Here is a 23,960-nt window from a genome sequence, read left to right on the forward strand (position 1 = left end):
ACAGAGCAAAAGGAACAAAAAAAGCAGGCCCGGCCCGGGCCTGCCGGGCCCTGCGAGAAAAGCCACTTTATGATCTGTAACTTTGTTAATAGATAAGATACAGTATTCCAAATAATACCTTTTTGTAGTACTCGTGGAGCTCTATCATATCTAATTTAGTTGGTTCGAAAATGTTGATTCTGAAAGAAATTATGGCAGGGCCCGCCAAGGCCCGGCAAAGGCCCGGATTACAAGTATGTCTAACTGATGTATTGTTTATCATAATATCAGAAGCAATTTATCAATTGGCACATTTTTGGTGTTTTTGATAGGAACCGAGATGAATGAGCTCGAATTTGACAGTGCAAAGACCCTCCTATTACAGATTCTACGGTATGGAAACTTATCGATAATTGCATTTTCGAAAACAGACTTGTTATGTGTGTCGTATGTTTCACTTCAGGATTATCAGTTTTTCTTCCGATTCTCATAAATAATCACAATCTTTAAATTGGAAATTTCTCAAATAAAGCAATGGGAAATTTCTGTTTTCCAAGTGAATTTTTGAAAAAAAAAGTTGTGTGGACGTATAACATGATAAGAAACATTTAAAATTCAAAAAAAATTAACTGAAGAGAGCGGGATTCGAACCCACGCCCTCGAAGAGACTTGTGCCTTAAACCAGCGCCTTAGACCGCTCGGTCATCTCTCCGCATGAGAAACTTGCATTGTAGTCTTCTTATCTACTTCTGCACCCGCACCGAAAAGTGACAAGTGGATGTCAATTTTTGTTTCTTGATTTTTCTTTAAAAGTTCTCAATTCCCGATTATTCCCAGTTTAAACAAACTTCAACTGACGAAGAAAACCTTCTAGAAAGACATGAAACATCATTTCGGTGTGTGTTATTGTGCTTTCTGTTTTTTGTTGTCTGTTTTCTATTTTCCAACTCGTGGCTACATGTGAGAAAAGCCTCGAGTTTTTTTAAATTTCAAATATTTCAGTATTTCATTTATTCCTTCTCTATTCATTCTACTCTCCACAATCTGTTGTACATATCCAAGCAAACAACGTGTGCGCGCACGCGGCTGGCCGTGGACTAGAATCCGACAAATGACGGCCCCCCTCCTTTTCTCTCTTCTCCACGAGGGTGGCGTGACATTGGTTTGCACTCTACACTCGCGGGTTATCTTTTGTTTTCTCTCCCACAGCATTCGTTTTCACTTTGTCTTTTCTTCTTTGACCGTATTCATTTGATATCGTTGCGTTTTCAGGAAAATTTCTTCAATTCTATTATTTCAAATGCCGAACAAATGGCCCGATACATCATCCCATCTGTGACCATATCGTAAGTGTTTGTAAAACTGTTTTAACAAGGCAAATGGAATTAACAGAGCACTATATGGAGTTTACAAATCCTTCTGGCCAGATTCTAATGACAGAAATAAGATTCTCTCGGTAGAAGACGCTGTTAAATTACTCAATGTCAATGCAAACACCTCAGAAGCCCTTCGATACATTCAACACACGGAGAGTGAGTGCGCACGGACCATTATGTGTACAGACTATTGATTTTTGCATTTTATAGGCAAGGAGTTTCTGAAGACCTTGAACCCAGCTGCCATTGCTCTCCTAGCTAGATCCGGATCAGAATTATGCATGAAAATACCGATAAAGTCGTGTGTAGATCAGAAAATTGATGTCACAGAGGCATTGAGCAAGGTAAGGCTTTGAATTTTCCGAGAAATATTGAGTTGTCATTCAGTTTAACCTTGGTGACAAATGGAACAGCAGTATAGAATGGATTAACCGAGTGGCATGTCCAGAAGAAGATCTTTCTTGTTCCGACGAGTGGTTGGTGAGGCTTCCAAGCCAAATTGAACGGTTACGAAGGATGCTACAGTTGCTGTTCTTAACCACAGAGGTGAGATTTTAATTTTTTTTAAAGTCTAAACTACAAGTAGAGATTTTTGGCTATCTCTCGTGGTCAAAAACCGGTTGGAAGACCATGTACTTTGATGGAATTTCTGTTGGTTGTTAATTGCAGAACACAATCTTCACTAAACTTCTACAAATTCACGTTTTCCAGAAATCCTTCGACGTCTCGGCTATCGATGTCGATGTCATTCCATTCTTGTTTAACGTCTACGCAGAATTCTGCCAATCAAATGTGGACATCGCGGTTCTCGCGATAAAAATCCTTTCAAATATCGTCGGTGCCGATGAAAAGTACGCAAAGTCAATGCTTGATTCGGAGTGGCTACCACTGATAAGCACAATGGTGATGAACGGGAGAAGTTTGATGGAGCGATTGTTATCGCATAAAGTGAGTGTTTTTTGATTTATCAATGCGCTACATGTAGTGTGAAAAATTCACGTACACCATACTTGGCGACGGGCCGGCTGATAATTCTCATAAAAATACAGAATGTGAGCAAAACAGCATGCCAGATAATGAACCTTTGGAAGCTCTACAACCTCCAATGAGAATCGACCAGCTCCAAAAGCGGTATTAACAATTTTTTAACCGGACCGGCAATGTTTACCCGACCAAGCTAATAAATGCCGGCTCACTCCCGGTTACTGCTTCAAATGCTGATTTCATTTTATTGGAGGTTGTAGAACTTGCTGTGCTCTATGACCCAGTGTTTTGTTTTGCCCACAATTTCAATTCTGAAGCGAGTTATGAGCCGGCATAATTGAAAATTCGTCATGCCGACAAGTATAACACAAACCTTCTCAGGTATGCCAGAACGCGCTGAGCTCTCTGAAATCCATCAACTACCGACTTTCATCAGATGTCTATGAGATGCATTTACCGGATGAGGAGCCAGAGGTAATTTTTTTTCTTTTGTTTCACAGATATGACGTGCCAGAGGACTCATTCATCAAAAACAGAGATATTACACTGTTAGTCTGCAGTGTCGTCACGTGGGGTTACACATAGTGTCGAGCAAAATGTGATCTTAGCTTTGTGATGTTAGGACGACACAGAAAGTGCGAGATTTGTTGTCATTAAGAATGAACGTTGAGTCAAAGAAGGGTGAAAAATGATATCATAGAAATCGGAAAAAGCTAAAAATCGTTGAAATTAGATTTCAACATGTCTATCAGTTGATTTTCGGCTATTGTGATCATATTCAGGAGTCTGGAGCTTGGCTGTTAAGTTACCAATTACGTTGAACAATTTGGAGAGTGTTAAACAGACCTGGATAGAAAAATTTGCATTAAATGAGGCCAGATACCAAAAAAAAGTTTTCCTGATATTCTGCATAGAGAACCCCCATGAGGAGTTGAACTCATGACAGGCAGCTCAGGGGTACAGCGCCGGACGACCGATGGTCTACATAAGCGCGGCGCGATTTTGTCCCTCGAACTGTCCCCCGAAATTTTTGCTGTCTCGCCTCCTTTAACATAATTTTTTTTTAATTTTTAGTTCTCCAGCTGCTGAAAACTGAAAATTCCAAGAAAATTCCGTGAATGCACAGTTTTCAATCTAGGTATGTTTGGCATCCTCCAAAGTTTTCAAATTGATTGGAAACTTGAAAGCTGAGCTCCAGATCTCTGAAAATGGTCAAAATTGCTGAAAATCAACTGAAAAACATGGCGTTGTATATCTTATTGACCGATACTCTACCTTTATTTTCAGTTTGACATTGTCTTGATCCATGGACTCCGAGGAAGTGTGGCTTACACATGGCGACAGAAAGACTCTGACGAGAACCTCTTATCCTCATGCTGGCCAAAAGACTGGCTCCCTCTAGATATCAAGAGACCATTTCGAATAATAGGGCTCGAGTATCCATCCTATATTTTTCATTTCACAGGCACACAACAGAGCCTTCAGGTGAATTTTAAATATATTTCTGCTCTCTTATACTTTTTTCTCTTCCAGAGTAGATCAGAAAGGTTCAAAGACCAGCTGGAAATAGCTGGAATTGGGAAGCGACCCGTTTTATTCATCTGTCACTCAATGGGAGGTTTGCTGGCCAAGAAGTTACTTATTGACTCACCGGATCTGCGAAAAAGCACAATTGGAGTTTTATTCATTGCCACCCCACACAAAGGAAGTCCTGTTGCCAATTGGGGATATTCAGTGTTCCAACCAACTGAAGATGTGGTGATGCTCAGTGAGAGTAATGTAAAGAATAAGAAGGTATAGCTCGTTTTTGAAATGTTTATTTAAACATTTTCTTCAGCTCAACGAAGACTTCTCAGCAGTTAGCAAAGAAATTCCAGTAATTGTGAGCATGGTGGAGACGCTGGAGTCAAATATTATTGGTAATTTTTTTTTCATTAATGTGTACAACCTAGGAATGAAATATTGTCAGCATATTTTTCAGCGGCAGATTGGAAGTGATAAAATTTCAGAAATTCAAAAAATTCAGAGATTTTTCGGAATGAAATTTCCGCCAAAATATTACATTTCGAAATTCTGATTTTCTGAAAATTAAGAATATCCTACGTTCCAGGTTATCGATTTTGTTCAATTCGGGATATCCAAAGATTTCGTAATTTCGAAAAGTTATATTCCGCACAACCCTGATATTGATTTCATGGAAAATTCGTTGTTTTTACAGCTAACGCCAAGAGCATCGTCGTACCCAACAAGTCTGCAGTTTTCGAGCAAGGAGCGGTCTACCATATCGCTGATGTGCATCTGAATCTGTGCAAACCAACACGTGATAGTGCATCCTATGGAGTCATCATCAATTTTCTTTTAGATTGCTTCCGAGAAAGTGACAAAAAGCGAAAAGTCTAACACTGTCGTGCACCCTTGTAAATATTGTTCAAAACCTCCCTGTAATAAGTAGTTGTGAAAACTCTCACTTTTCTCCCTCCCAGCAAAAACAAACGAGCCATTCACTGAGTACATACTGTACGGTTTCTCCCAAAATTTCTGATAGAAGTATCATGTTCTAGGCAAAAATTTTGCTGATTATCTTCACCGAACCCCCTGTTTCCTTGCATTAGGTTAATTTTCTTGCATAAAATTTCTAATTTTTAAAAATGTTTGTTTTTTTCAATCTGTGCATCAGAAATGTGTATTTACTCGGGCGTCGCCGGCAACTTCTGGCCGGAGGCTGGTCGGCTTCAGGACGGAACTTGGTCAGATTCCGGCAAAGACATTGTGGGAAGCCGACCAAGATCCGACAAACTACCGGCCAACTTCCGGCCTTCTAACAGCAGGGGCCGGTTCGGTTCGCGTTTATTGATGTTTTTATAAAGAAACAGCGCATTATGTAGAATTTTATTTATTAAAAAAAATAATTATACATGAAAATGAACAAAATTAGGGGAAAAATACAGAAAAATAAGAAAATCATGATTTAGATTGTTAAATTTTGAAGATGTCGCTGTGACTCATGACGAATATGAGAGAAGAGGCTCTGTCTGAAATGTGAATAAAATTAGATATTGATTCAGAAAATAGGAATTTACCTGATTAACTTTCTTGTCTTTCTTCGAATTTTCTAGCATCCTTTTCTAGCATTTCTTTGATTCCTGGAAACAATACTTCCAAAAATACAGTTTTTTCAACAAAAATTACCTTCTAGTTGCGATATCTCCTAAGCACTTGACATTAAAAATGTTGACTTGAATTTTATTTATCTGAAAAATTTAAATTATGACAAGAGTTCAAAGAATGAATTACCTGATAAGTTTCGTACTCTTTTTTTCGAGAACATCGTCTGCTATTGCCTCGAAGTACTTGTCTGAAAAAAATTCTCCAAAAATTGGAAGGATGCAACTTCAAAACAAAGTTTTTAGGGAAACAGCAAGAAAAATAGTTTAGAAAACAAATTTGAAATAAGTGAAGCACGCGCCGCATAACACGCAGCGCCTTCAAATTCCGGCCAAAATCCGATCATTGTCTGCTGCGGTGGGCAGCTTCTGACCAAAAGCTGACCAAGATCGGTCCAAAAGCCGAACCCCCTCAACTTCCGGCCAGAAGTTGTAAGCCGACAGCCGAGTAAATGACAAGCCTTAAATTTACAGTTGAATTGCGAAAATGAAGCATTGACAGCATTTTCACGATTTTTGGCAGTTTTTAGTCATCATTATTGACATTTCAGAATTTAGAGTATTTTGTGTTGCTAAAATAACAGAAGTAAAGATCTTCTGAAGTCAACTCAGACGATGTTTGCTTTTGTATTGTCAAACAGTTTTGTCAAAAATTGTATTGTCAAAAATTTGTATTGTCAAACAGAAAGTCAACTGGTGACGACAGTTTTTGTTCAAGTGTAGTGGAACCACGTGCCATGAAAGCGGATTGACCTGAAAAATGAAATAAGAAGGATAGTGTTAACCGGAAGAATTCACAAATGTTTTCTTTTATAAAGCATTGATGTAAGAACATTATGATTTGGAACCCATTCCAAATAAACAGTCTGGTAGTGGAGGGCTTGAACATTCCCAGAATAATTTGGAACGTGTCTGAGTCTAATTGATATTTTTAAGAGATAAAATTAATATTTTCTTCAGTATTTTTCTTTACAAGCTTCAATATGAACTCTCGTTCATGTTCAGCCAATGTATGTATCGACTTTTTAAAAAGTTTACAAAATCAGTATGCTCTTTATTCCAATTGTCTCTTTTTTCCTGCTTCTGCTAGAACATTACTTTTTCGTGTTTAATAATATCTCGAATCAAATGTTTTCATACTCCTGGTCCCGTTGAAAAAGTTAAATTTTCGAATTTCAGAATACTAAATTTTTGAATGATATCTGTAAAACTACCCCGAGTTATAGACTCATCCACAAAAAGTGCTTTCCGCAACCATTGTTTTCAGCAAGATTGTTCAGCAAAATTTCTAATTCCAACAAATTCCATGATGATTATTGAGCATCTTTTCGAAATATGGGGCGTAAACCGAATATCGGTTCTCGGTGTCTCTTTCATTTACGAATTTTTAGAAGAATCGTCCCTTCACTGTTTCCTCCTCAAACAATAAAAATTCATTCATTTCACCTGATGTTACAGAAGGTACAAAAGAAAAAAAAGAAACGGAGAGACATAAAACGGTTTAGATATGTATGCGCGACAGTGACAGGCAGGCTGCTGCTGCTGCAATGACAGTTGGAAACACGTTTAGAACCTAAAGCTGAACATAGTCCAATAATGGTTTGTAAAATAAATGCCACCCGACATGGCCCACTGGAAAACAGTATTAGTAGATAGTAGGAGTGTGTACAAAAATTTACCTCTCACCTCTTTTTTTTGTCTTCTTGTCTGCCCTTTCTTTTATGTTCGTTGACTACAAGAAGAATGGGTAAAACGGTTAGAAGAATTGTTTCGCGGGGGGGTAAAAGACAATTCAGACGAAACAGAAAAGGAATCAGAAATGGGCCTGAAAAAGACACATAAACCGAAAAACGACCTCCCGATTTTTTTGATGCCCAATTTACGTTTTTCCTTCCGCTTTGAGTACTCAAGTTGTACTACAAGCAAAGGGGGTGAAAAGGCAAAACGCTTTTTTTGAATGGCAATATTCAAGTTCTTGTTCAATCTTTGTCTACCATATTGGTATGGTGGTAACACAAGAAATCAAATATCGAGAAGTCTTTTCTTCCTGCATTTTTTATGGAGTTTTTTAGACTATCGCTGATTATTTGCTAATTAGTAACATTTGTTTCCACTATATATGGCAAAAATGTGGTATACGCCTTCATTTGCTTCAATATTTTTTTTTTGGTTTTTAAGAGATTAAAAAATTGAAATTCGATTAGAATTGTGTTTTGAACCGGACAAAAGTTGCTCCGTGACAGCACAAGCCACAAGTTAAAAAACGTATTTTTCGGTTGATTTCCGACTATTCTGACAATTTTCAAGAGTCTGAAGCTTGGCTGTCAAGCTTCCGATCACTTTGAGATTTTGAAGGGATGTAAAACAGATCTAGATTGGACACTTTGCATTTGTAGACTTTTGTGAAAACTCTTAATTTTTCAGCTATTTGCTGGTTTCTGAAGGATACCCCCCTTGGTCCGTGTTTTAATGTAAACATGAAAAAAAAACGTGTGCTATTCCGAAATCGGCAAACACCAAAAACATTAGGAATTCTCCGAAAATTCTGTGAATGCAAAATTTGCAATTCAAGACTGTTTTACACCCAATTAGATTTCCAAAGTGATCGGAAACTTGAGAGCCGAGCTCCAGACCCTCAAAAATGGTAAAACCTAAAATTGACGCGAAGTTAATACATTTTTGTATAAGGTACTGTATTTCTCAATTTCAAACTTTCATGAATTCTTTTAAAGTAAAATTCAAAAAATTCGGCTGATGAAAAGTTTGCAAAAAACATAGTGCCTTCAAAAATATTCATTTTCAATATTCTAAAATTTTGGAACTTTTTTTAAATTTGAAAACCCTGAGCTTACCCGGGCGGGCTGTAATTTTTCAAGTGTCCTCTGAACTTTGTATAATTTTTAGCGCAGATATTGACTTATCAGAATTCTCTAACACAGAAAGAAACATGCATTCTTTTTTTGAACATTGTGGAATTCTATATTTCAAGAAAACAAAAATTATCTGCCTGAAGAATTTGCTTTATCTATTCCTCTCCCCTCGATCCGACAAATTTTTTTGCATAATCAATTCAGATGTTGTTAACTGAGACATACGATGTTACCCCTCCATCTCCCCCAGGGTCTACACACCAAGCAGGGGCAAGAAAATGCGGATATATCGGCGCGCTTGATCTTTTTTCAATGTCAAACACATTTTTTGGCGTAGTACAAGAAACACGGGGGGAGGGTGGTGACACTGAAAACTACGCACACCACCCGGGTCCGCTTTTCTTTCACTTCTTTTTTTTCTAGGTGCAGGTGACAACGGGAATACACTTTACATTTTTTGGAGATGTTTTTGACAGTCTGTGTCGTTTTTCGTGTTAGTTCCAACGGATTAGTTTCCCATATAATGGGATTTTTGTTTTTGTAATTTTCAGTAGAATAGTACGTGTAGTTTGCTAATATTTCGATAAGCACAACTCGATAAACTAGGATTCATGAAATGACATTTTTTCAGGTCTTTGTAGTGTCATATTCAATTTATTCAGCCCACTTGTGACCAATATGCTAATTTCAAAAACTTTCGTGTCTTTTTTTTCATCAGTCGATTATATATTTTTTTCCATAAAATTATACATTATAATTTAAATATTACGTTTCACTATACGTATCAGTTCCAAGAACCATCAGCTTTTTTTGTTTTATTGTCTAGCATGAGAATCTTTGTCGTCCTAGGCGTCAACCCATCATGTCATCATGTGTGGTGAAAACTGTGTCCTGAAATTGAATAAAAAACGCCATCCTATTGTCCACAAGACGTCAACTTCTTTTCAGACAAGATGTATTGTTGGAAAAGTTTTATTATTGGCATTTTTTAGTTCTTCTTCTCATACAGTCAGAAAAGAATTTTGAAGTGTATCATAGAGATCCAGATCCACTCAATTGAACTTTTCAGTGTCAAAACTTTTATTACCACCTATATTTCATACCATTATTTTTGCCGTATGGGATATGTTGTGTTGAACCTGAAACCGTGTATACCCCCTGCCAACTAGTTGTGTTGTGCCGATTTTCTCTTTCACCTCTCTCCTTTTTTTTTCACCGAAACTCAATTATTTTGGGTCTTTTTTTTTCGTTTGAACGGCCGGGAGGAACAGAGAGGGATACAAAAAGTGGAGTGATGTGAGAAGAAAAAATTCATTTTAAAATTTTCTTTTATTTTTCTTGTTTGAAAGTTTTTGAGAATTTGATTGGACAGCTTGATGTGGGCAATGAAAAATGTTATTAATTTTTGAGAAAGTTCTGTTCCTTTGTTTTGGATTTAGTTTGATTTTCTTGGCATTCTGAGAAGTTCTGTCTTTCTGAGATGCTATCCTAATCCAAAAAACTCGCATTTCTGGGCTTGGGGATGAAAAAAATACAGTACTGGCAAAAATATATCCAACGACGCGTTTTTCAGTTGATTTTCACCATTGTAAAGAGTTTAGAGCTCGACTGTCAAGTGTTTGATCATTTCGAAAATTCTGGAGTGTGTAAAACAGACCTAGATTTGAAACTTTGCATTCACAGAATTTTTTGAAAATTTCTAGATTTCAGATATTTGCCATTTTTGAAGGACACCTTCCTTCATCACGTTTTTAGTACAAAAACAGGAAAAAAGGTGCACTTCAGAAACCGGTATATAGCTGAAAAACTAAGGATTTTCAAAAAATTCTGTAATTGCAAATTTTTCAATCTAGATATATATATATATTTCATAACTTCTAACAATTTTCTGAATGATCGGGCAACTGAAAGCCGTGCTTCAAACTTCTGAAAATGGTCAAAACTAACAACTGAAGAAAGCGTTTTTGGATATATTATCGACCGGTACTGAACTTTCTCCTTACCCAATTCCCATTGTTGAAGATATTCTGAATAAGAATATGTTCTAGATTTCATTCAATTCTCTTCCTTCCTCCTCACGGTGAATGATCCGGTGACAAATCAACTCAAGTTCCTTTTTTTTAATTTTTTTTACTATATGAAAAGCGTAAAATTCCTTCGTAGTGTCGCACCTGTCGTCGTCGCCCCCGCAACAATCATTAGAATCCCCCTCACACCACATTTCACAAGCCTCATTAGATTCCTTTTCTCATATCTTAACAATCTTCCGTCTTCCCTATTCTCTTCTATTCTGTTCACCTTTGGAAGAAAGTACTAGACGCAAAAATGAAAGAAAAAAATTGAGAAGAAATGATAGAGGAAGAAGAAGCTTATCGAAGCTTACAAAAGTATCTTTCGAGGATCAGGCGTGAAATTGCCTCCACGTTCTCCGACTGGGCCATCTTTTTTTCCATCTCTCTCTTCCGATATTTATAATGTCTAGAATCTATCACTCTCTAAACTATACTTATGATGTGAAAGTAGGAAACGCTAGTGGAGTATATTCAGTATCGTCAGTTCAGATATATTGCGGAAGCTATCTCACTCTTCTTGGGTGTCACATTTTGGTTTAGGTCATGACTTCAGATCTTCAGATCTTCTTTTTATTCTCGCTATCTTATCTTATCAGTCGGTTTCAATCACATAATCAAAGCCGAGGTTGTTGAACAACAAATTGAGAGTGTTGGCAAATCAGCAGAACTTATCTGTTTTAAATTTTGTACCAAATCAGTTGAACATTCTAGTTAAGGCAGTAACAAACAAACTGCATCTTCTGATCAGGAAAGTGAAGGCATCAGAGCTGTTTTCAATTTTGGTAGATCTCATAGCCAAGGAAGGCTTGTTTCTAAACATTTTTGATTTAGTTTTTTGATTTAGCAGGAACATTGATTTCAAAACTTCTAAAAGTTTGAGTTGGTCATCTACAATTTAATGGAAGTTTCTCAGAACCTTATACTCTGCTAGTAGTACGTATACCGTAGAACCTGTATCAGAAGGGGTCATTCAATAGAGAGGGCTCTCTCACAAAACTTCTCAATGTATTGCTTTAAGTTTAAAAACTCGTAGAACTTTTGAATGAAAATTTTTGGAAAAAAAACTAATAAAATAGACGACCCCTCTAATTGTAAGGCCCCTGTAACAAAAGGGCTTTGATTTCAATCCAATTTTGTTTACTTTCATTGAATAAAGTGAAGACTTCGGACTTCCCGAAGGTACCTTAATATGGTAAAAGACATTCTAATCCAGGTTTCACAGTAGATATAATTATTTGAAAGTCGAATATTGAAATATTGCTAATTCTGAAGTTGTTGTTCTGATAACTAGCTGTTTACATCAACCTAGACTAAATTAGAATCACAAAATAACAACAAAAGAAAATTCGACCGATTTTTTAAAATTAGAAAAAATTTAGCAAATACCTTTCTTTATCCGTTGTCAAATTTTTTCTAGGAATTTCAATATAAGCACTATATTGGAAATTATATTCTACCGACCTTTGTCATTTTGCACCACATACCGTAAAACCTGTAATGGAAGGGCCTTCACAATGTCAAACTATTTATCTCGATTCCCGAAAAAGATATCAAAAATGTGTCATCTGACAAAAAACTCATGATATTATTTAAAAAATGTATTAGTTGACATTTTTTTATATCTGTAGCAGGAACTGAAAAATAATGGCTCAACGCTGAAAGTTACAAAGCCCATACAGGTTAGATGGTAGTCAAATCTTCAGTAAAGTTTTTTGGTATTTTTAGTGTGATCATTTTATTAAAGGCGGGGGGACAGGGGCTTTTTCGAAGGTTTTTTGGAGTTAGGTTTTTTGGAGTAGCGGCGCCGCACCCTCAAACCTTGCCCCCACAAGTTCAACTCCTCAAGGGACATGTTTAAAAGAAGTTTCGAGAACATTATTTTTTTTCATGACTCCCCACCCTTAAACCGTTTAGATTAGTTTCTAGCCTCGATTACCTCTACCACTAGTCATCGCACTTTTTACCTACTTTTCACCATCTGATTTCATTTTATGTCTTCTGGAACCCCTTTACTTCTGTCGAAATCTTATTGGTGTTTGGTTTGATGGATGCCATTCTATGATCGGTGAGGAACCACTTTACATTCGGTCCGATGAATCACCAATTTTAACTTCCTCTAACCTCTTCCAATTGAAAAAATTCTTCGAAATTCCATCGGTTGACCACATGATTGTACAGATTTAGGACGCCGACGCCTATCAGTTCTCGCCTATTGTCTGACACAATACCCTTTTCTTCGCACGTGTTCAAATGTTTTTCGGTATTTCATTTTCGCTTTCCATTTTTTTTTTCATTTTCCCTCCTCATCTTCCAAATTTTTCTTTTCTTCATTCTCTTTTCTCTGACCTCTACCACTCACCGACGATCCGTCGGATGCGCGTGGCAGCCAAAAGTCACAAGTAAAGGGTAATTCAACAGTCAGGCAGAAAGAGACAAAAAACTTGATTTAGGGACGTGCACCCTCTTGTTTTTCAGTGATCTCTTGATGGTATTTTTGAGAAAAATAAACAGGAGACCAACAAGAAAAGACAACCCCAACAGAAAGTGATCCGAAATAAACAAAATAGTGGGAGGGCCCTTTCAAATTGACTACTCCTCATTCTGTCATTGTCCATCACTTGTTAGTATTACTGTCTTCTTGTTTCTTGAAAAATAACCGCAAAAATGTACTACGACGATCGGCAACGATACCCTGGAGATCATTACTATCCAGGCCATGATCCATTTGATGCTCCTCCTAGAATCACCCATATTCATACTAATGTTCACCCTAATGTTCACCACTATGGTGGACCACTACCAAGAGGTATTGTTTTTTGTACTGTAAAAAATGAAAAAGAACATTAATTGATATTTGTTTGTTGTTATTTACCGCTAAATTGCTAGATAATTTGTCTGAACAAATTCGACATTCTGAATTTCAGATATGGACATTGCGAAGACTTTCGACCATGAGCCGTTCAGGCATACCGATCCTAAATACAAATGTCTGTGCAACAAGATGCATGTGAAGGTAAATAATTGAAATGAAAAACATCTTATGATGTTTGAAAGATCCGAAAAAACCACAAGATGAGTTAGAAAAAAAATAAGCGACGTGGTCTTTGAAAAAAAAAATCCAGAAACACCACTTTAATTCAGTTCAAAAACAAATTTCTGACCATTCCTTGAGATTCTGGAACTTTCTGAGATAAACAAACTATTTACAATTTTGAAAAAAAAGTATAAGATCTTGTCACGGAGAATGAGAAACCTACAGTACCGGTCAATAAAACATACAACCTCACGTTCTTCTATAGATTTTGAGCCCATTTAATAACATGCAGGAGTTCAGAAATTGGCTTTCAAGTTTTCGGTCACTTTGAAAACTTTGGAGTTTGTGAAACAGATCTAGTGTGTTCACTTTCCATTTACAGAATTTTTTCACAACCCCTAGTTATTCAGTTATTTGCCGATAAACATTTTTTTAAAGTTTTTAGTACAAAGCTTGTCAAAAAAAGGGAAACTTTCAGAAATCAGCGAATTTATCCGAAAAACTAAGAATTTTCAGAAGTTCTATGAATGCGAAGTTTTTAATCTAGGTCTGTTTTACACCCTCCAAGATTCTCAGAGTGCTTGGAAACTTGATAGCCGAGCTCCAGACCCCATGAACGAAAATCTACTGGAAAACGACGTTGTATATCTTATTGACCAGTACTGTAGATTAATGGGTCATATATCATAAAGTATTTTTGAAGTCCAGTAAACAGAGATTTATGAGTCTTGAATTATGAAAAATGGTTTTGATGTCCATAAATTTTCAGCAAGGATGCAAGTGCATTCTCGCCTTCCTAATTATCGTTGTCATTATTGCTGCACTTCTCCTGATCCTCAACTGGAAGTAAGTTTCTCATCTCTCATTCTGGCTATTTTAAATTTTCTAGCATTGGAACATGGACCACCGTTATCATCCACGCCATTCTCCTCATCGGTGTTATTGCATGCGCCGTCGCTCTTCTTCTTGCCATGAAAACCGAAAAAGAGAAACTTTTACTCCCGGTGGCTGGAATTGCTGTAAGTCGATCACGTCTTTTAAAAAATGGGAGAAACAAAGAATTTGTCAATTATCACCTAATATGATACAACCTGTCGTGGGCTACCTGCTGTGATTGGTGACTGAATAAAGACGTTGTGTAAAAGGTGTGGTTGATTCCCGAGAACGTAGAAAATGTGATCATATGATAAAGAAAGGAATGCGTCTGATGAAAATAGAGAACATAAAAAAAAGGGGTTTCAGATTCTTGGAGCTATTATCTCGATTATCTTCTTGGCCTTCACAATCTGGTCTCTAATTGACCCATCCGGCCCAACTGGACAACTTGTTAACAACTTTGTTGTAAGCCAGAATGCATCACAAACCGAGGATCAAGGATTGGAAGAGAACAGAGAAGGTAAGACAGACTCAAAGTTACAGTTTCGGTCAATGAGGCAAAATTGTATTTTTCAGTTGATTTTGGCGATTTCCAGGAGTCTGGGGCTCGGCTGTCAAGTTTCTAATCATTTTGAAACCTTTTTAGAGCGTAGAACATACCTATATTGAAAATGTTGCATGCAAAGAATTTTTTTAAATTTCCCAGTTTTTCAGCTAATTGTCGATTTCTGAAAGACACCTGATTTTTTAGAGTTTTCAGTAAAAAACCGGAAAACGGGCGTCTTCCAAAAATTGAGAAATAGCTGAAAAACTAGGAAGTTTCGAAAACTTTTGTGAATGCAAAGTTTTCAGTTTAGGTCTGTTTTACACCTTCCAGAATTTCCAAGTTTATCAGACACTTGATAGTCGAGTTCTAGACTTCTGAAAACAGCCAAAATCACCGGAAAATGGAAAATGTTGTGTATTTTATGGACGGGTACTGTAACTACAATCCTCTGATTCTAGAAATCGAAACCATCTCCGCCATCACCATCGTCGTCGCCTTGGCTGCTCTAGCCGCGAGCATTTGGGTAGCATTCGTTGTGTACAAATACTACATGTACCTCAAAGACATGAAGTTCGCTAGAGTCCCAAAGAACCAGGTCTATCATTGATAGTTTTCCTATTTTATTGGAACTTCCCTTCTTTTTTCAGGTCCACATTGAAATCACCGACTTGAAGAAGGGAATCAACCAATAAAAAACCTCTGTACTTTACTTTTAATGTTTTTTTTTCTCTCTCTCTAACCTTGTAAAAATTCCCTAATAGACCAATTATCTCCTTTTTTCTATTTTTCTTCGTCTATGCTTTTTTCATATTTCAAAATTTTTGGAATCAACATGTCAGTTTGCTTTTCCTATTTTTGAGACACTTCAATATTCAATTCCAAAAAATCGCCATCCTTGTTTTATACTTTTTTCTCTGAACTGAAAAATAAAGATATATATATAACATACAAAACTTTTTTCAAGCAAGCTCAATTGTAGGATTTATGCAGTTAGAAAAAGAAATGACAAGGAATGGTGGGATGAAAAATGACAATCTATTGAAAATAGCACCTTGAATTTTGTATTTTTCAGTTTTTTAGAATAAATTATAAGTCATCATTGGTGATGTCGGTGAACGCTTGGTTTCGTTGAGGAATGCCGTCCTGAAAAAAGGAAGAACTAGTCAGCTACAGTACTATAATACGTAAAAACGTATTTTTCAGTCGGTTTTGACCATTTTCAGGAGTCTGGAGCTTGGCTGTCAAGTGTCCGATCACTTTGAAAACTTTTGTGTGTAAAAAACATATCTAAAATGAAACATTTCCTTTCACAGATTTTTTTCGAAAGTTTCTAGTTTTTCAGATATCTTCTAATTTCTAAAAAGCACATTTTTCCGCGTTTTCAAGTTAAAAACCAGCCAAAAAGGGTGTTTTTCAGAGAACCGTAAGTAGCTGTAAACTAGAACATTCTAAAAAATTCTGCAACTGCTCAATTTTCAATCTAGGTCTGACTTACACCCTCCAAAATTTTCAAAATGATCAGAAACTTGATAGCCGAGCTCCAGGTTTCTGAAAGTGAAAAAAGTGGCCAAGAATAAACTAAAATATACGTTTTTCTATATCTTATCGTGCAGACCTGTATGTATTTTGAAACAGACCATAATGTTCCACTTACAGAAATTGTTGTTAACATCCTGTTGTAGTTGTGGTAATGTTCCATGACTCCCAATGGATCCGTCTCTTCGACCGCATTTTTCAAAACGATGATTGGTTTTTTCGGATCTCTCTGAAAAAAAGTTTAGTTTCAAAAGTTGAAAATAAGCTCAGGAATGTTCGGAATAATTTTATTCAGAGTTTTCGGAAATTTGGAAATTTCTGATTTTGGGAATTATGGAATTTCAATTTTTTTCTAATTCCAAAAAAAAAATATTCCGAAAAAAAAGCTTCGTAAATGTTTCGGCTCGAACTTTCGAACTTTTGGATTTTCGAAACATTTAAAAACTTTGATTTTTTTTTTCAAATTTTCAGTTTTTCAAAGAACTCTTCTAAAAATGTCCGGAATTTGTGGAATTTTCAGAAGTCTGTTCCAAATATCCTCGAATCGAAGAAATCAAAAAAATACTCACCGGAAGTTTACTAGTCTTTTCCACATAGTTTCCTTTTGATTGCTTTTCTTTCATCACCTGCTGCTCAATCGTCATATTGTTATGCTCATATAGAATCTCAGAGCCAATCGATTGCAGAAGCAGTGACATCAAAATAGCCTGAAATTTTTAAAACTTATTTTTTTCTCAAATTTATTTCAATCCTGCCTGATCAGTGTCCAGAGTAATCCACTCAAAAGTGTCTTTGGCCATCAGGTACTCGAATTGGAAGGAAATCTTCTCCATTATTTGTGTGATCCTCCAAACTCGGATTCGAGTAGCGCGGAATAGACTGGTCTTAGGGTTTCCGAATTCGTCTTGTGTAGTTAACACGACTTGTCGTCGGCCGAATTTGATTTCACATGGAGTTCCTGGTTTTGGGTAGTCGCAGGAGCAAGGGGAGAGAATTTCGTAGGAGTAGGTTGGAAGAAGATGGCAGTTTCGGAGGAACTGAAAGGCAATTGTTTCATTTTCGGGACTTTTTCTAATGAATTACCATTATTTTGTCATTTCTCTGCATACATTGCTTCATTTTGTACTCCAAATCATCTTTAATTGGCGCCAAATTCCCGTTTTTGTAGTCTTGCACTGCTTGTCTGTAAATCATGTCCACGAACACTCCATCATCCAGAATTGACTCTTCGATGCGTGTATCCCAAATGAGTTTCCTGAAATGCTCGGGTTTTTGACGCTTGATCTTCGGCGTTACCTTATGCATAAGAAATTATAGTGTCCGTTCTCATTGTACTTCTGGTTGGCAGTGCTCAGTGAGACGAATGGAGATTCAAAGTTTCGAAGAAACCTGGTTACTGAAATCAAAACGCTTCAGTTTTTTGAAAATTCAAAAGACAAACTTACACAACGGGTTAAAGTTGTCCGGAGTCACCGAATAGCAGGCAACAGTTGGATCTCTTCCTTTTCCCATGAACAAACCAAAATGGTAGATGAATTCATCTTTGTTGTGAAAACCCAGTTTCTCGGCCAGTATCTGAAACAGGAATTTCAATTTTTTTGAGAAATGGAACCCGAAAATTGTTTACCCTCATTATTTCCATGGTGCTATCCGACACCAAACACTTGATAGTTGTCTTTTCTCCATTTCCAAGATAAATGTCTAGTGATACATATTGACTAGTTGCGCGGAAGGAATCCTGAAACAAAATTTTTAAAAGCTACTTTCCTTTTTTTTTAAAGACTCTTACAATTTGAAAACCCAGCAATTTCTTCTCGATAATATAGTGTCTTGCAATTTCTGGATGTTGAACCACTGAAAACCGACTTTCTAAATGGTCTGCAAAAAGATTCTGAACTCACTTGCTTGAAAATATTTCGCGATTTTTTGCCGCCTCTCATCTATAGCCTTGGGATCAAGTTTGAAAAGTTTTTTTGCTGGAAACTCTGGACCTTTGTATCTTTGGGAAAATTTTTGCTTGATGAGCTCCGCGAATTCATATAAGTGGCTGAATCGAACAGATCCGTGGTACCAGCCGTTGATGTGGATGTTGTAGGCCTAGAATGAATATGTACGTACACATTTCTGGTTAATAAGATATTCAGACCCCTATTTTTTAGTTGATTTTATGCTAGTTTCAAGAGACTGGATTTTGCTGTCAAGTTTACGATCAGTTTGAAAATTTTTGAAGGTGTAAAACAGGCCTAGATTGAAAAGTTTGCATTCACTGAATTTTCAGAAAAACTCCTATTTTTTCAGCTAATTGCCGATTTCTAAATGACCACTTTCCGCCGATTTTTGTACTGAAAACGCTAAAAACAGCTGTTTTTGAGAAATTGTCAAATAGCTAAAAAACTAGGAATTTTTTAAAAGTTCTGCGAAAACAAAATTGTCAATCTAGATCTAGATCTGTTTTACTCCAAATTTTTCAAAGTGCCCCGACACTTGACAGCCAAGCTTCAGACTTCTGAAAATGGTCAAAATAACCAAAAACCAGATAAAAAAAGGTTTCGGATATCTTTCTGACAGATGATTTCTATATCATTCTAATCCCATTTTTCTAAAACTTACTGCTAAAAAAAAAGACTCACCGTATATTTAGTAACTCCATCTGATCGTTCCACCAGTGTCCGTGTATCCGGCACGTCAATATGAATCATATCGGAGTATGACGTCTTATCCGTTGGATTGAACGCGTTAAGCACTTTATGATCCTTGTGTTGCTCCTGAAATATACATCAAATACTATTAAATCGCCTGTTTTGAAAGAATTTCTTGAAAATCTCTTACAAATCATGTACCCGGTGAGAAAATCAATTTTATGCCAGCGACTTTGTATCGTGATGAAGAGGAGAAGAATAAAAGAACTGGGATAGAGGAATGTCGAATAATCATGGAATCAGAAAGCCAAAAAAAAACAAGAACCTGTTTTGGCTAGTGGGAAAAGGAAATTGTATTTTCCAAGAAAAGTAAGGAAATTCGCTCTACTGAACACAAATAACAAAGTGCATGAAAGACATAAACAAAATAGTTTTGGAAAATCATATGTAAGAACTGATGTATATTTCGTCTATTCCCATTTCTCTTTTATCAAAAATAACGTATTTTTTCAGTCGGCCACCTGATTAAATTTTGTTTGCTCGTGATACTAAAAAAGGGAGAAAAACAGAACAAAAACCCCTGCTTGCCTGCTTTTTCTAGACTACAAATAGATATTATATATGTACAAAGTGAAACTACAACAAAAGAAAAAAATCTAACGAAAGTCGATGGGTTTTTTAAATTTGAACAATTCGGTTTCAAAATATTCAAATCAAAATTGAATGCGAAAATGAACGAAAACTCAAAAACCTAATTTGCAAGATGTTGACCACTGGCTAATGCAAATAATCGATGAGAAAAAGGAACTAATCGAGAAAAGGAGACTAAACAGTGTGAATACCCGAGAGTCGCAGAGGATTGGGACACACAAAGTGTCGGTATTGTGGAAGGATTGACTGTTGGGGGGAGAAGATGATGGTCGCGAAATAGTGCAGGTGAAGAAGAGAGTAGAGAAAGTGACCGGCCTGGACGAGATCGTCTTTTTGTTTATGGCTTCTCGAAGACGAAAATCTTATCTACCTTCGTTGACAGTTAATGGGTTCAACGTCATTGATGTGTTCCGAACAGTAACTGGGAGAGAGGTCAAACGAGAAGATTGCGTTTCAGAATTTCGAGAAGAGAGAGGATGAGAATAAAAAAAATCGAATATGTCCAAAAATAATTTCATCGTTACAATTTATTATGTGCAAGTTGTTATGGGACACATGGGAGAGTGTTTATGATTTGAAACGTAATTCAATTTCAGTGGGTGGCACTTTCCGGCCACTGGATGATTTTATCACAAAAGAATTTCAATTTTTTGACCTGAATTTTTGAATTCTAAACAAAATTCAAAAAATCTGTCTTTTGAATCAACGATTAGTTTTGATAATAACTACGGCTGGGCGTAAAATTATTTTTTGAAAGGAACCCCTAAAACGTGAAACTCTCAGATTTGAAATCCGAAAAACTCGTAAAACCGTAAAATGTGCAAAAAAAAGTGTTTTTGGCGAGAAAAGTCTATTAATCCGAGTTTGGCGCTACTTCAAATGTGAAACTTTGCAAAATTTTCATTCCAAAATTCGAAATTGTGTATTTTCATAGTTTAATCATTCAAAAATGTTCTTGAAAATACAATGAGAGTCCAAATGTTGTTACAAATGAGACGAGGATTTTCTAGTCCACGGCTGTTACCGTTTTTGTGGAAATTGGCAGATTTTCATGAATTTTGAATGAAACTTTGTCGAATCTTTCGATGCTTAATTTCGGAAAAACTGGCCGGAAAAATAGAAGGGCCCCTGTAATAGAAGGGCTCTCCGGAGGTACCTTGGAACAATAAAAGGGCCGGCCCTTTTAATGCAGGTTTTACGGTAGGTCATTATGTTTTTTAAGTCATTAGGTTTCTATTAGGAATAGTGCCAAGGAATTGAAAAATTGGTTTTGCGCTCCAAAAACAGTCATTTTACAAGTTTTTCCATGTTTACAATTTTTACAAATACAATTTTACGGATGTCCGTAAAATTTCACGGCTGCATCAACATTCCGTATAATCAGTAAAATCCGCAAAATAAATACGTAAAATCCCAGCCATTCTGCTCACGTCAATCATTTTAAACATTACTATTCGACTGCTTACTGCCCTCGAAAGGAAAATATGAAATCGACCTTTTTGACAGCTCGCGACTTCTAATACTAAAAAATTCATGTGGGAAGACGAATACAAATACATGCACCTCTGTCTATTCAATATCACATATAAAATTCAACCGGCGGAGCAACCAAGAAATACATCTGGCACCTCACTGATGTCACATCATTCGGTTATTCGAGCATCAGAATGCCAGATGTTTTTTTCTTGAGATACATGAAACGCAATTTCCAGATACTTGTTTTTGCCCTCTTCAAAATTCTTATAGGCAGAAAAGGAACTAGAACTGATTGGAAAATATACAGAATTATTTAACAGAAGTTAGAAAAAAAAATCACCCAAATTTCCCATCAAAACAAAAAAACAGAAAGAAGAGAATGCAGAAAAATGAATCTGACGAAATGAAGAAGGATGCTTCTGTTTATATTTTTGTCTGTCTTTCCTCCACTAACATTTGTTTGAAACTTTGCATGAATGATTCATTTGGAAAAAGAAAAAAGAGACAATAGACTTCTTCTTCTGAAGCAGACGACACTTCTTTAATAGTTGTATGGGGACATGTGCCGCCTTTGAATGTAAGAGTTTTGGAACAAGAAAAAAAAACCTCGAAGTGGGACATGTATACATAATCTCTTTTTTTGTCAGCATCTTGAGAGGTCACTTTTCTTCTTTTTTTTTGTTGAAAGGTCTTTGTGCTCCAACTTTATAGCTATTGTTATAAAACTGAAGTCTTTTGCACTATACTGATTATACATGTTTGGAAATGTTTTTTGAGAATTTTTCCCGAAAATTTGTCCAAATAATTTTTCCGGGAAATCGGTTCCCCAAAATTTTTTTTGGGAAAATCGGGTAAATAGGAAAATTAGTTTTCCCCATGATTTCTGCCTGTTTTTCACATCAAAAACTAAGAAAAAATATGGACAGAAATTTAGGAAAAAAAGAAAATTGTCGAAATTTGCGCCGGGAACAAGTTTTGAAAAAAAATTTCGGGATATTTCCTGTCTGGGGAAATTTTCAAAACATTTTGGGAATACAGGGAAAATGGAATTCCCGTTTTCCCGATTTGAACTCGTCTAATACATTTTCTAGCATTCTCATGATTCAAAAAAAATTAAAAAAGAATTGCATCGACCGGGAATCGAACCCGGGCCGCCCGCGTGGCAGGCGAGCATTCTACCACTGAACCACCGATGCTTGAGAGTCTTACACTAGTATTCCAATAGACGACTGAGGCACGAGGTGAGGGTTAACAGAGAGTGAGAGAAAAAAAGAAGGGGGTCTCCGATACGCGAACAGCCGCGCGTACACACACATTTACTGCATTATAACTAGTTTAACAACAGGAGAATTGTACAGAAAAAAAAGAAAATTAAAAATTTTTGGTATTTGTCATACAGCTTCTGTTGAGAAGAAAAGAATTCGAAAGGAAAAAAGAAAAATAATTATTCCCAGTTTTAAATTTGAAACTAACAGAAAAATTCTAATTCTGACAACGATTTTCAATTTCCAAACTCGCCACTTACCGATTGATACTGATGGTCGATGATTGATGCGTTTCTCATTGACACCTCGATTTCCAAGTCTTCTTCCATCGAAGAAGTCGACGGCTTGTCTCCGTATGTTCTTGCCATTGCGGAGCTTGAAACCATAACAGAACTGAAAATAATAAAATTGATTAAAATTCTGAGCGAAAAATCACAAAAAAATGAAAAGATTTGGTAAGAGTGGTCCACTCACTAGAATCAATAATTGAGATAGAGTAGGAGTAGTGGCCGAACGCGGTGAGGGATTATGTGGGATAAAGAGAAGAAGGCAAAGGGACCCTCGGGGAAAAAACGGGGCTGTGTACTCCTCGAGAAAACCAAACACATACACGGGACAACTTTGGGGCAGCGCACTCCTTTTTTGAAGGAAATGCGAAGAAAATGGAGAAGGAAAGACTTTGATACGTTCATGAGAATCCAATTTTACTTTTCCATCACTTCCCAGTATTTTCAGGACGATGAGTGGGTGTAATGGAAAAGGAAGGAAATTTAATTTTGAGAGATTGAAAGCTGCTAAAGATTTTCATTTACACTTTCATTTTATACACGTTGGGGTAGTTTACATTTAGTGAAATGAAAAATAAAATCTTTCTGATAATTCGGAGAAAAATCTCACTAAGAAAATTTATATTAGCTGTTTGGGTCTCGAGAGAAAAAGAAAAAATAGTGAGTTTAAAAATTGGAAAATTAACGAAAGCTGAGAACTATTTTTGGAATGGCCTTTTTGGAATTTTTCAAAATGTCGAATTTTCCGAGTTTCAAAAATTCCGAACTCCGATTTCAAAATCGGTTGAATTGCGGAATTTTTTAATATTTCCTTTTTTAAAGTTACGGAATTTTGGAATATTGTATCTTCCGATTTGGAAAAGTTCGGATTATCAAAACCATCCGATTTCAATGATTTCGTTATTTCAGATTATCGGAATAATTATATTTTGAAAATTTTGGAATTTGCAAAGTTTGGTATATTCCGATTTTCAAGTTTTTGGAATTCCGAAATTTTGGAGTATTCCAATCACACTGATTTCAAAATGGTAGAAAGTCAAAATATTCCGATTTCAAAAATTCGAAATTTCAGAACATCGAATATTCAAAATTTCGGAATTTTGGAATATTCCGATTTTCATATTTTGAGGGCTCTCAAGCGAAAAATAATCTTGAGTTTTTATAATTTAAAATAGTGAGTTGAAATTTTGAAAAGTTAACGGAA

General features: G+C 36.3%; 4 protein-coding genes and 2 non-coding genes across 6 annotated transcripts; 2 read left to right on the plus strand and 4 right to left on the minus strand.

Moving 5' to 3' along the window:
* Window positions 1-609: 609 nt before the first annotated feature.
* CBG28644 lies at window positions 610-691 on the minus strand. The gene has a single exon. It is a non-coding gene (tRNA).
* A 599-nt stretch (window positions 692-1,290) lies between these two features.
* On the plus strand, window positions 1,291-4,739 carry CBG05232 (the record flags this gene model as incomplete). The annotated part of the gene is made up of 10 exons (XM_002645504.1): window positions 1,291-1,325; window positions 1,372-1,511; window positions 1,566-1,699; window positions 1,743-1,901; window positions 2,067-2,303; window positions 2,721-2,813; window positions 3,627-3,824; window positions 3,873-4,133; window positions 4,177-4,258; window positions 4,558-4,739. 10 exons carry the CDS (start codon window positions 1,291-1,293, stop codon window positions 4,737-4,739), a joined length of 1,521 nt encoding a protein of 506 aa, XP_002645550.1.
* A 568-nt stretch (window positions 4,740-5,307) lies between these two features.
* Window positions 5,308-7,453, minus strand: CBG05233 (the record flags this gene model as incomplete). The annotated part of the gene is made up of 6 exons (XM_002645505.1): window positions 5,308-5,371; window positions 5,529-5,590; window positions 5,634-5,694; window positions 6,950-7,135; window positions 7,190-7,328; window positions 7,387-7,453. Coding segments are annotated over 6 exons (579 nt in total), but the record flags the coding sequence as incomplete, so codon positions are not given.
* A 5,918-nt stretch (window positions 7,454-13,371) lies between these two features.
* On the plus strand, window positions 13,372-15,594 carry CBG05235 (the record flags this gene model as incomplete). The annotated part of the gene is made up of 6 exons (XM_002645506.2): window positions 13,372-13,458; window positions 14,249-14,325; window positions 14,369-14,498; window positions 14,722-14,875; window positions 15,361-15,497; window positions 15,550-15,594. The coding sequence occupies 6 exons, from the start codon at window positions 13,372-13,374 to the stop codon at window positions 15,592-15,594; spliced, it is 630 nt and encodes a 209-aa protein (XP_002645552.2).
* A 394-nt stretch (window positions 15,595-15,988) lies between these two features.
* On the minus strand, window positions 15,989-22,855 carry CBG05236 (the record flags this gene model as incomplete). The annotated part of the gene is made up of 12 exons (XM_002645507.2): window positions 15,989-16,045; window positions 16,557-16,667; window positions 17,008-17,145; window positions 17,194-17,475; window positions 17,522-17,693; window positions 17,735-17,834; window positions 17,884-18,013; window positions 18,066-18,176; window positions 18,228-18,292; window positions 18,340-18,535; window positions 19,069-19,203; window positions 22,730-22,855. 12 exons carry the CDS (start codon window positions 22,853-22,855, stop codon window positions 15,989-15,991), a joined length of 1,623 nt encoding a protein of 540 aa, XP_002645553.2.
* Window positions 22,330-22,400, minus strand: CBG28476. Its single transcript has one exon. It is a non-coding gene (tRNA).
* Window positions 22,856-23,960: the final 1,105 nt, after the last annotated feature.

Source organism: Caenorhabditis briggsae (genome assembly GCF_000004555.2).
Source record: "Caenorhabditis briggsae complete genome, chrX, whole genome shotgun sequence".
NCBI classification, from domain to species: domain Eukaryota; kingdom Metazoa; phylum Nematoda; class Chromadorea; order Rhabditida; family Rhabditidae; genus Caenorhabditis; species Caenorhabditis briggsae.